Source organism: Perca fluviatilis, chromosome 20 (assembly GCF_010015445.1).
Source record: "Perca fluviatilis chromosome 20, GENO_Pfluv_1.0, whole genome shotgun sequence".
In the NCBI taxonomy this organism is placed as follows: Eukaryota; Metazoa; Chordata; class Actinopteri; order Perciformes; family Percidae; genus Perca; species Perca fluviatilis.
Window position 1 is genome coordinate 22872978 of NC_053131.1, and position 12901 is coordinate 22885878.

General features: G+C 43.2%; 1 protein-coding gene across 1 annotated transcript; it reads left to right on the forward strand.

The window, feature by feature from the left end:
* Positions 1-613: 613 nt before the first annotated feature.
* On the forward strand, positions 614-3737 carry LOC120549820 (protein L-Myc-1b-like). The gene is made up of 3 exons (XM_039786980.1): positions 614-887; positions 1406-2040; positions 2684-3737. Exons 2-3 carry the CDS (start codon positions 1491-1493, stop codon positions 3283-3285), a joined length of 1152 nt encoding a protein of 383 aa, XP_039642914.1. The 5' UTR covers positions 614-887; positions 1406-1490; the 3' UTR covers positions 3286-3737.
* Positions 3738-12901: the final 9164 nt, after the last annotated feature.

Sequence of the window (12901 nt, forward strand, 5' to 3'; positions counted from 1 at the left end):
AATGTTACTTTATATACAGCTGAGTAATTTAATCTATGACGATGCTTCATATTTAGTAAATTGATATTAAGTTGATCCTTGACTGTAAATTCTCAGAATGCAAAGTGACTAGCAATTAAAGCTGTCAAACTAAATGCAGTGGAGTAAAAAGTGCAATGTTCTGCTCTTAAATGTAGTAGATAAAAGTATAAACCAGCATATAATAGTCAAGTCAAGGAGGCACTTGGATGGAACTGGAAATCTCTCAGCTGAAATAACATGACTGTAAGAAAAAAAGTCCTTTCTCCTTCTATTTGATTGATACTTTTTAAGCAGTTGTACGTTTTTATTCTTAACTTGTATATATTTAAAATATTTGTTCTTGTATTCTATCCTATTTATTATTTAATATATATTGTATCCTATTATTTCATTTACATTCTGTATATGTGTGCTGATATGGCATCAATAAAAATCTATCTATCTATCTAGAGCCGATGATAAAATATGTCTTGGTTATTCTGACCATAACTGGTGTTGTAGACGGGGCGGGGCTGAGCACCTCCCCGATGGAAATGAAGGGGCTTACCCGGATCTACCGCTGCAGATATTTCTGAGGCTCCTCCCTGCACTTTTTTTTATAACAGGATATCTCACTGGCGCGAAAAAACGCACATTGTGGGGCGGAACTTGTGCCTGTTGTTTGAGCCCCGTTTTTTTTCTAGTTTAACTAAAACAAAGTAGGCATATAGATTGCGTCGAAAAAGCGCATCTTTGTATCCAGCCAACACACGGTCAGCTTTTATTCGTTTGATCCCCGTGAACCTTGGACTCTTTGCTCTGTGGTTGCCGAGGGATTTTCAATGCCCTGAATTTCTCTGTGGGATTTTTTTTTTTTCGGAGAGCCGGTGAGTAGTTTTATTCTAGTGTGTTTCCAATGAGTAAATAGAGGGCTGTCTGTGAGTGTAAACTCATGCTGGGACTGTGAAGCACTTTTTTCTTCTTCGCCGGGTTACATGAGTCCTCTGTGGAACAAAGCGCTGCCTACATTTCAGGAAATGCAGCCACGCATGTTACTTTTACGCAGAAGACTGTTACGTCTGTAGTTATCTCGTGTAGTCTCCTGTACATTAAAAAAACTTGAATCATAGCTGACTCCTATATAAATGTGTGTGTATATATAGGCCCATACGTATCTAGATTATGTAATAACCTTGTATGCCTGGACAGTTGGTCCATCCCTGCAAAGAGAGCATCTGCAAGATGCAATCAATTATTTATGTGGTCCCATTTGTAGAAAGTAGGCTGTTAGAGGGATGTGATATCCTAATGGCCCATTAGATGGACACTTGAAATGTGATCATAAATCTGATGGGAACTACTTTTTAAGAAGATCATTGCTAATCACTGTGATATCTCCCCCCAGGTTGTGCAGGACGTTGTTCAGAGGCTACTGGTGTCCTTTGATCATTTCTGGGAATAAACTCAAGCGGATTTTATTAACTGGGAACATGGAGTTCGGCTGTTACCAGCACTATTTTTTCGACGATTTCGACAGAGAGGAGGATTTTTACAAGTCTACTGCACCGAGCGAGGACATATGGAAAAAGTTCGAGCTGCTGCCCACACCTCCCATGTCTCCCACCCGGACTCGGGTGGGAGACATGGGTGCTCTGCACCTCTCGCCGGGAGACAAGCTCAGCTGGCTGTCCAAAGTCCTGGGTCAGGACGAGGAGTGCGAGGGTCACATAATCCCAAATACGGAGGAGCTACTCGGCAACCTCAGCTCCATCATCATCCAGGACTGCATGTGGAGTAGTTTCTCTGCCAGCAAGCAGCTGGAGATGGTCAACGGGAGAGTTTCAGCTGCGGCACAGACAAGCGTCTCTCCGACGGCCCAGATCTCCGTGAGACCGAGCAAGGCGCAGTGCGTCTTTCCCGGTGGACCGATCGCCGCTTCGGCGACTGACTGCGTCGACCCCGCGGCTGTTCTCGCCTTCCCGGCAAGCAGCTGCAGGAAGCCGGCGTCGTCTGGCTCCGAGTCTCGCTCTGATTCCTCTGGTAAGGAAGCAGTCATGCTCTATTTTGCCCCACCCTGCCCCAGCCTCAGGATTATTTTGCCCTCTAACAATGCGGAATTTGGAAAGCTGGGCTGCTTGTTGCATAACTGTGGTCTGTGATGCAGAGGGGTTATCAAGTACAACATAGTCAGTCAACCTAAAGCTGGATTTTTACCTTCACTTTTAAAACGCGCCACATTGCTCAGAATAATAACCGTGCAATCTTCTAAATTGATTTCAAATGAATTTCTTTTAAAATTCCCCCCCAAAAAAAAAAAAAAAAAAAAAAAAAAAAAAACACAAACACAAAATCTTTCCCCCCCCCCACAAACCCCCCCATTTAAATAGTCGATGAATGCTCAGTGCTCAAAGACAAAACGCCTGAATTCCTGCGAGCTTTAGCACGGATGAGCACTGCTGTTAACAGCTCCTGCTCTGCCCCCCTCAGAGGGCAGTAGTAGTGATTTGCATCCTTGGCAATGGAATGCACTTCCTTATAGTCAGTTTAGTTAAAATTTGATTCAGCTTGCCTCTGCTTTTGCAGGAATGTGAAGTACTTTGTAAAATGACAGCTTGCAAACATCATGCTTTTAAAACCATTGTTTTGCTATGTGTATTGATGAGTTGTTCATATGTGATCACAGATGATGAAGAGGAAATTGATGTGGTCACCGTTGAGAGCAAGCAGAACCGGGTGCGGCTGGTAAATGTCAGAAAACCAGTGACCATCACGGTCCGGGCCGACCCATGCCCCAAACGCTTCCATATGTCTGTCCACCGACAGCAGCACAACTATGCCGCCCGCTCCCCAGACAGCGAGCCTGAGGATGAAGATGAGGAGGAGGAGGAGGAGGAGGACGAAGAGGAGGATGAGGAAGAGCCTCAAAGCAAGCGTACATGCACAGCATCCAGTCAGCAGGCGGGCTCTTCGTCTGGTGTCTCCCAGCCCGGTTCCCCATCAGAGAGTCCTCAATACTCGGACGCAGAGGACACTGACCGCAGGCGGAACCACAACTTCCTTGAGAGGAAGAGGCGGAACGATCTCCGGTCCCGTTTCCTGGCCCTGCGGGATCAGGTCCCTGGTCTCGAGTCGGCCAAGACTCCGAAGGTGGCCATCCTGACCCACGCGACGGAGTACCTGGCAGACCTGCACACCAAGGAGAAACGGCAGCTCCAGGAGAAGAAACGCCTCAAAACCCGACAACAGCAGCTTCTCCGCAGATTATCTGAACTGAAGCGCTCTTGAGACACAAACAAAGTATGCTTTTGAAATAAACTGCATCGTTATTCACTGGCAGGAACTTTGCTCTAAAGTTACCTGTCACTTTTGGAAAGCTACAGTTTTTATATAACATGCTTCATGTAAATAGCTGTGCATTTTGTTTTTGGAATACATTCATATTGCTGTGGGCTTCCTATGCATTGACTGCTGGCCAATGAACCTGATCTGGGGAGGAGGAGCCGTAAGTGTGCTGTGTTTTTTTATTTTTTAGTACTGAACAGGGGGCAATGGAATGGATTTTATAGATATGACTAAGCTATTTCCTGGTATGCTGTAATGGGAAATTATAACTTTGTTAAAGGTCCCATGGCATGGTGCTCTTTGGATGCTTTTATATAGACCTTAGTGGTCCCCTAATACTGTATCTGAAGTCTCTTTCCCAAAATCAGCATTGGTGCAGAATTACAGCCACTAGAGCCAGTCCCACAATGAGCTTTCCTTATGATGTGCCATTTTTGTGTCTGTAGCTATTGAGGAGGGGAGAGGGGGCAAGGTGGAGGGTGGGGTATGTGGCCTTGACCAACTGCCACTTTGCTTGTTTGAAAGCCATAATGTCTCTCTCTCATGGGTGGGCTAAATTCTCTGGGCGGGCAAAGCAGAGAAAGGGGAGGTAACCTTGCTCCTTATGACCTCATAAGGAGAAGATTTCAGATCGGCCCATCTGAGCTTTCATTTTCTCAAAGGCAGAGCAGGATACCCAGGGCTCGGTTTACACCTATCACCATTTCTAGCCACTGGGGGACCATAGGCAGGCTGTGGGAACGCATATTAATGTTAAAAAACCTCAAAGTTAAATTTTCATGCCATGGGACCTTTTTAATAGTTGATCATTGTGATCACACTGAAACATGTGTAAGTGTGAATGCCCTTCTGTGTACATATGAGTGAATGAGCCCGTTCCTGGTTTGTTTGGTTTAGATGACCAAACCGAGTGTTTGATGTACAAATTGTTCTGTAAATAATAGCTTATCGCTCCTGGTGAAGGAGACAAAATCAAGAGTTGTCAACAAGCTTTGCTCCTCTTTATGATGTGCATCGAGGATCCTTTATTTTGTTAAGAAAATAGGAAAAATGGGCAAAAAAATGAAAAAGTAGCACTGCTGTACTTTATATTCACACGTCACTTTGTGATTTCAATGCTTCTCCTGATTTTGGTTAATTTTTAAAGCATGCTAACATCAACAGCATTTAACAACATTAAATTTTGATACCATATTTGCATACAAACCTGAAGTCTTTGTTTTTTTTTTTATTCAAATATTACGCAATGCTATACACTATACACAAGTTACTGTATTCCTCTGTGAAAGCAAAACCCCTGGCACTTACAGATAAGTAATGTAATCTTCTCATTAATGAGAAATTACTTATGTGTCAGAGTTTTTCTTTTCTTTCTTTGTTACACGGTCTATGATTTGGAGCTGTGCAGGCTACATGCCATTATAACTATTCATCTGTATTCCTCTGTAAAATGAATAGCCTGTAACATTTTGACCTTGCCATCAAAATAGTTCTGTGCCCCTTTCAAAGTTTTTATCACAGCTTCTATTAGTTTCTGTGGCAACCTCAAGACACCCTGCGCCAAAGTGAAACTTTGATTTAAAGCTTTGATGCAGCAGCAACGAATGACACAGATTAATCCTGTGCTTCACACTGCATGGGTAAGATCCACCACATGCTGCCGTGATATTTCCTTTTCAGAAACAAAACCTACTATCAAACACAAATCAGCTATAAATAAGGGCAGATAAAAAAACCTGCTTGATTTCCTCCCTTATGTCACTTTGTGCAATCAAAGGAGCTGGTCTACAGAAGGTTAGACTGGGCATATCCTTGAGATTTGCCCTTGAGTGAGTGTGATACTGTTGTGGATCCTCCCCTCTGCAGTGGCTGCTGCATGCTCGGCACCTGATGTGCTCTGAACTAGGTTACACTCACGCACACACACGTACAATCGGTATCTTTAGAACAGTCCCCAGTGGTTTGGAGACAGGTTGTGTGGACTGCTACTTGGATCCAGTGCAGCTATTCACGCAGGTTTGCAGTTGGAGAGCTGCACTGCTTCATAAGTGTCTGTAGAATGGCCTGCAAATGGATAAAAGTGAAAGTCTCTCAATAATTTCTACATTTTTGGATAGCATTACCCTCTTGTATCCTCCTACCATCATTATGTGGCATTCCTTTTACTACCCTTTTGTTGTATACTCAATTGCTTAGTGGTCTATGTAATTGGTGAGTGTTGGGTGCCTGTCAGACTCTTACATGCAGCTGCTGTCTCCCAGAGAGCTACTTGTGTAAGTAGAGTAGAGAAAAGGGGTAAACCCATTTCATTGAGTTTTTTTTCCTCCATTTTTGATAAATTGACAGTTGTGTTTAGCAGCAGATGCTCAGTTCAGTGTTAAACAGTAACCTGAGATTCTAATCCATAGCTCCTCAAAGTGTAGCCTGCCAGCCAATGGTGGCCCTCAGAAACATTTTGTATGGCCCCCGAACGTGGAATTAGGTTCAGTCATCAAAGCTAATGCTGTAAGCTTAGGTTAGCAATTTCAGTGGACAACTCAGTCGTTTAATGTGTAAGTGAGATGGAAAAGATATTTTGTTTTATTTTGCACTGTGCGTCTCTCAATCATATGCTGGCTGCTTAAATTGGCACTCACCACTGCCCTAATATGTAGGCGAGATGCAGTATAACAGAGTTATAAAGTATGGCTTAATCTTAAAGCTTTAGTGCATAACTTTTACGATATTAATGAACGTCTGTTACATTCAAGCCATTGCAAAATGAGTTGCTACAAAGCTAATTAAGACTTTCAGCTCCACAAAACTGCCTCTGTGTTTCTCAGTATGGCTGTGTTCAGAAGATTGTGGCGTCCGGTGACTTTTCCACGCAGAAACTCGAGTGAACATAATTACCTCTTCTGAAGAGTCCATGATGTTTTTTAAATCCTCCGTGTCCTCCTTGGCTACTAGCAACTGCGTGGAGGGGGTGGGGGGGACAGGGCAGTGCACAGTCATGGAGGGCTCTAATTCTTAGAATTCTCCATGGGGGCGGCAGAAACTACGCACTATAGCTTTAATGGAGAAAAAAAATTTGTATCCTCACACCCAATTACCAAAACTGTATTGGACTGAAAAAAGGCAAAGTTTTGATTGTAGCAGGCCTTTATTGGGACAAATTTGTTAGGAATGTGAGCAGGACAACAAACTCCTATTGCTGCGTTTGTGGAATTCATTTCGTATAAATATAACAAACATGTAGTAACTTCTTGCATAAACTGAGTTTCCGTGCGATGCTGCTGCCCCATCGATGGCCGCAACGACGAGTCTCTGCAAGCCTGAATGAGTAAGTTTGACGGCCTGTCATTTGTTTAATAAAGTCAAAGCAACCATTTTGTTCAAGTAAAGCCTGACAGATGAGCCAGGCACACCCTGAACTCCAACCGTCTCACACCTCCCGGCCTTTGTTATGGCTGGGATAGCTTTGTGTTTCACCTGTTTGGGCCCTGTTGTCAGCCCTGAGGGCACTTTTTTCTGGCACAGCTGAATGTTTCCTTTACAAAACCAGCATTTGGTCTCAGGAGGTTGATGGAGTTAACTGACCATCAGGTACACATTATAGATGACTGAGCTCTTTGCAACAATATTGACTTTGGTAAATTTGATAAGAAATCTCTTTAATATTTCTGCAGAACTTAGTGCTTTGCAGTTCTTACATTTCCTCGGTAGACTAAAAACAAGTCCAACGATATATCAGGTAATGCCAACCTGAGTGAACTTGATGAAGTCGTCACAGGAAACAGCAATTACTGTACTGTTAGAGTAGTTGCTGGTTCATATCTGGACAAATCATTTATCCAACACCAGCATGCAAGGTACTTAGTAAGATGCAAATGAGAATATTACTGATTATTGGGGCAAGATCTCCATGTTGTCACATTTTGAGCAACTAAAATAAACAGGCTTGATTTCAAAATGCCTAACATACAAACTGTAATTGTTCAGTTGCAGTTGAAATATTAAAAAACACCAATATTTGTATTATGTTTTCAACATCAGCTGCAGTGTACATATATTGACAATAAGCACTCAGTGATTATGGTGCTCTTAAAACAGGGATTTCCCTGAAGGAAATAATGAAGTAATGGGATCTCTTATTCCTGTGGGATGCTCTGCTCTGTTCTGACGGTTATCTTGCAAGACCAGTTTTCTGCTCTCAAGTTCATGCAACGCCCACACTGAGCCGCGACTTCTGAAGTGCACGTGTGATCACTTTCACACACATGCTCATACCGTTTCCTTTTAGAGCATATGTGTTTTATTCTCTCACATCTGCAGGCTACATTTCTTTTTTGCAATAAAATAAGCCTTTTAGTCCCAAGCAGCTGCAACCTGTTGCTGTCCTCTTTACTAAATATCATGCGTATGTAAAAAGAGATCCGTTTATATCATGGCAGTGCCATAGAGGTCTATATATTCCCAGGGAAATAGACAGAATGGGACAGCTTTACTGGTGGTAGGACAGAAGTGTGTGTGTGTGATGTGTCCGATCAGGGTGGGACTGTGGAGAATTGATGATTTGGCTGGGTGGAGAGCAGCCTCTCTCTGATTTATACTTCCTCCTCACACACACTCTTGTATTAATAAAGCAATCTCATTAATCTTCCCTTTGTGTGGTAAGCAACAAATTTCACTCCGTTAATATCTCTATGTCCAAACGATTGAGTATATTCAGTATATTCTTCACATGTGTTACCTTTGGCACATAATTGCATCACTTCAGAACAATTGCTCAGCCTTGTAAACATTGCAAAGCAGATGAGCACGTCATTCTCTTTGGCAAGTCTTCCCTGACAAGAAATACCTGTTATACTCATTGCTCCGACATGTCTTGCGAATAAACAACCATCCAGGTCAAACAAGCTTTTAATTGAGCAACATATGACGTGCATGTAGGTGCCTGGAAAGTGGGTGGATAAACTTTCTCCACTAAGATCCACTAGCTGTCACTGTGATACATCTCTTACCTCTGCACTTTAAAAAAACACACAGGCACATTGAGCAATATTTTCACCGTGTTAACTGGTTGTGTTCTGACTGGCCTGGTTTGTATAGCATGTATACATTGCATGTTTACACAGTGGGGCAGAGGAGGAAATGGACCATCAGAGCATGCTGCAGTGGTTTGTGATTCTAAGAGCACTGGCTGCTTATCTCTGACCTACATGTGGGTGAATTATAGGACATATAATATGGGCGGAAGAGAAATAGAGTTATCTTAGGATAACCTTATGGCCTCCTGTGTGAGAATGAGCTGTGGTGGAATTGCTGAACGATTTTAGGCGGTTGCATGCTCGGTGGAAATCGTAGTCAGCTGGAGAGAGGAGAAGTGGACTTACTGTCATTCCTTTTCTTGCTCAATACTCAACACGCACCCTTCCTTTTCTTCGATTTTTTCGAATTGCTGACGGTCGAGGAAGAAGGGGAAAACACATGCAGGAAGAGACACAGATACCCACATCTTGCTTGTGAGGGCACACACAAATGCTTGCAGGAAACTTTCCCTGGTCGCAGTCCTTCATCTCTCTGCCTACTGACCCACATTCCAGCCTGGTTGTGTCACTGGAAGTCAGCCAAGGCTGTGGCGGCTACTGTCCATCTGATCCTAATGAGGCTGTGAGCCTACCACTGAAAACCACATGTAAATGCTGGCAAGCAAGACATCACATTCTTTGAGTCTCTGTTTTCCTCTTTATCTCTGCCTTTCCTACTGTCTTCTTGTTTCCTATCTTTCTCTCTACGCCCCTTCTTCCCTGACAGACCCCTTCCCCCAGACAGTCTGATGGTCACCCCCCTCCCCGACCCAGGTACTTATCACCACCATTTGCTGATCTAGGTCAGTCTTCTGAGCTCAGTGTCTCTCTCTCTCTTTCTGTTGCACACCCTCCCCATCCTAAGGCCAGTGTTACATAACAGTGATGATTCAGTTGGAACATGCTGTATATGTTCCTCTCTCTCTGGATACATCTGGCCCCAGCTGACTGGTGTCAAACCAGTGTTTTGCTTCAAACCTCAGCCAAGCAAACAAATTGGACTGCCTTAAAACCAAATAAACACACAAGGTGTCGGGAGTTCCTGTGCAGCACCTGTTGTGCAGCACAAAGCCATTTGTTGTGTGTGTGTGTTTTTTTAGTAGATGGCCATTTCCACAAGCACCTTCCCCACTCTCCTCAACTGACAGCTAGTCTGCTGTGTAGTAGCATCTTAAATAAATTCAGGAGGGTTAGTGTGGGTCTAGGCGGCCATGCCGTGTCAGCAGAGCAGGTCTTTCAACTCGCCTGTCTAATCTGGAGCTAATCCTAATCCTGTTAGTGTAAATGCCGCTGCCATCTGGGCCCAGACACACCACAACTCTGATTATAATGAACCTATCAAAAGGTCTTCAAACCATCACACTGCGTGAGCTGTCAGTGGCTTGCATTAAACTCTCTGACCTGGACTTATGACACAATCACGCTGAGGATGGGTACTCCAACAGCTGATGGGTAAACAAAGAAATGCATAGCCAACACTGTACATCAGCTGATGTTAGTAAAGTAGGCAATTAGGATAGGAGACTAGAAAAAAAGCCACATAAATTGTGTGTTAAGAATCTACAGACACACACATGAGTAATCTGTTTCTAAAGGGTCTTTGCCCACTGGAGGCGTAAGAGAGAGTATTAGCTGCTGTGATGTAACCATGGTGCTGGTTAATGGATAAGCAAAAGGAAAAAGGGGGGGAAAGGGGCCTCAACAGTGACAACTGCTGTGCTACCCTCACCCTAGCAACCCCCTTACCGCCACCCCTCTCAACACACACACACACACACACACACACACACACACACACACACACACACACACACACACACACACACACACACACACACACACACACACTGAATGGGTGAGAGAGGGTGAAATGGCTTGTGATTAAGTCTCTAAAACTGGCAGTATGCTCCCAATGACTACTAATATATTGGTGTTGAGACTTATTTCTGTTAATATTGGGGATATGATGTGAAACCTGGTTATTTATACATATAATACATGATTCATTATACACATAATCTGATTGTCTGACTCTGTGCAGACATGTCTATGTCTCCTGAATATCCAGCCATTGTTTGTCGTTTCTATACTGACTGAGTAACCTTAGCAGGTGAGGATAAAAACCCTTGGGTTTCTGGCCTACTGGACTTGATCCATCTCTCTGTTGAGTTTGGCTTCTTCATCCTATCACCAGTATTTGAAAACAAAGAGTGACAAGTGAAAATAAAACATGCTTAAAGCTGCTCTAAACGAGTGAATATTGTACGTACGTTCTTCAGTTGGACACAAAAAAACCCCCAAATAAATAAGAATGTTTCTCCATGTATGTTTATTGTATAAATAAATAAAAAGGTCTGCTAACATGTTTGCCGTATTAACTTTATAACATGATAATATGTCAATGTTGTGTTTACAGCTTGTTCCACTGCCCCACAAATGGCCAGCATTTTTTATTAATGCAAGTTTAACATTACCGGTGTCGCTTTCATTTCAGCATGTAGATCATCATTGCATTGTTTATAGTCATATTTTGTCTTGTTTTACTGTCTAACTACTGTGCAACTCAGGTTGAAGATGTCCATGTCCAACACATGGCAGACAGTGATTTGATGTTTATATGCCACAGTATCTTGGTACGTCAGCCAGCATATCTCAGTTTCTCGAGACTGGGATAAAGTCCTATTCAGATTTCTGAAACCTGGATATGGTGTTTATATGCACCACCACATAACCTGGATACTCCAAAGACTAATTTAAAACCGGGATATTGGTAAATGCAATATTTGACATAGAATTTGACATGAGCCCAAACTGCTTTCAAATAGAGTCGACTTCCCCTAAAATGTAAAAGCACATTTAAAAACTACTTTATGTTTTCAAAATAAAGTGAAGCAATCTCGACAGATTTACAAACAAAGTGAGTTTAGGCCAAGTAGCCTATCTATGATTTCAGAAATATGTTGAAACCTGTTGCTACTGTTGGGGTTTTATCCACAGAGTAGCAGTTTAAATCAGAGCCACTGCTGCTCTCACAGCTTTGTCAGCCAGCAGATGTTCCATTGTTTGGCTCTGTGGTGTAAGGTTGCTTCAGTTGAAGTTGGACTGCATCTTTTGAATTTGGTCCCATTGAGTGCCGTCACCACTAACCCCCACCCCCTTCTGCCCCCCAAGCTACTCAGAGAGGGGCTTTACCCCTCCCCCAGTCCCCTTTAACCCCCTGCAGACCAGTTGTCCCAATACCACCACGACTATAACCTCCCCTCTAGCTCTCCACTTTAGTGCTGTGCTCTTTGTCTCCCCCTCGGTGAGGCCTTCAGTAATCAGCACCCCCCTCCCACCCTCCCCCAATTTATTGGCCAATTACTACCGTGTGAGAGTGGCTATGGAGAGTGTATTTGCATCAATATACATTTAAATGCTAAGATGCAGATTTACACACACACATACACACACACACACACACACACTTAACTGCTTTTCCTTATCTGTTCTGTTTGATGTTTGTGTGTAAATAGAGAAAATGCTGTGTTTGTGTATATAGATTGGGGAGACCAGAGGAACAATGAATCATAGGATAAGAGGAAGTAGGCAAATCAAATGCAACAGTAAATAGCCAGGGGATCGTGTAAAATAAATTCCCAATTAACCTACTTACTAGAGAAAAAGATACTGCTTTACTGAAAACTGATATTGTATCAGCTGCTGTAATGTCACCTGCAAACTTGTTTTAGCATCACAGAGGTAAAAGTGAAAGCAAACTGGTCGTATTTGGTTTCAGAGAAGACCCTAGTTTACACATACAACTGCTGAGAATAGATTCAAACTATCTCTCTCTCTATCTCTACTGTATCAAAATACTGAAATCATATTAGCAAAATCTGATAACACACACACACACACACGTGTGTTATAAGATTGCCACTTATCAGATGGTGAATGTATAGTGTATAGATGTCTCTGTTAGTCCTGCGTTGTTACCATTCCTTCATTTAAGCATGCATCTGAATGTGACTGCTGTTGTTCTCAGGGCCTGAGTGACCACCACTGTGGAGCTTATGTAATAATCAGTGCTCTGCTTTCCTCTTCCCCACTATAGGACTGTGCGTGTGTGTGTGTGTGTGTGTGTGTGTGCGCGCACGTGTGTGTGTGTGTGTGTGTGTGCGCGCGCGTGTGTGTGTGTGTAAAGCATCGAGAGAGAGAGAGGCTCTGTTATAAGGCCTAGGAAACACAGGCAGCACAGACTTCCTGTTTTTGTGTTCAGTCTATTGGAGGCAGGAAGTGAGAGCAGGCCCGTATTAACACAATGTGGTGCCCTAGGGTGACCACACTCAAAGTGCCCCCTTTCTCCCACTTTACACGTAAAACAGTAAAATTTACTATGGCTATAAAGACCATAGATTTTCTATACACTGAGGAACAGTCACAACAACAGCAGCACGGCATAGGCCGTAGTGGTTTTGGTGGCCGTGCCGCAGCTAACCATAGTCCAG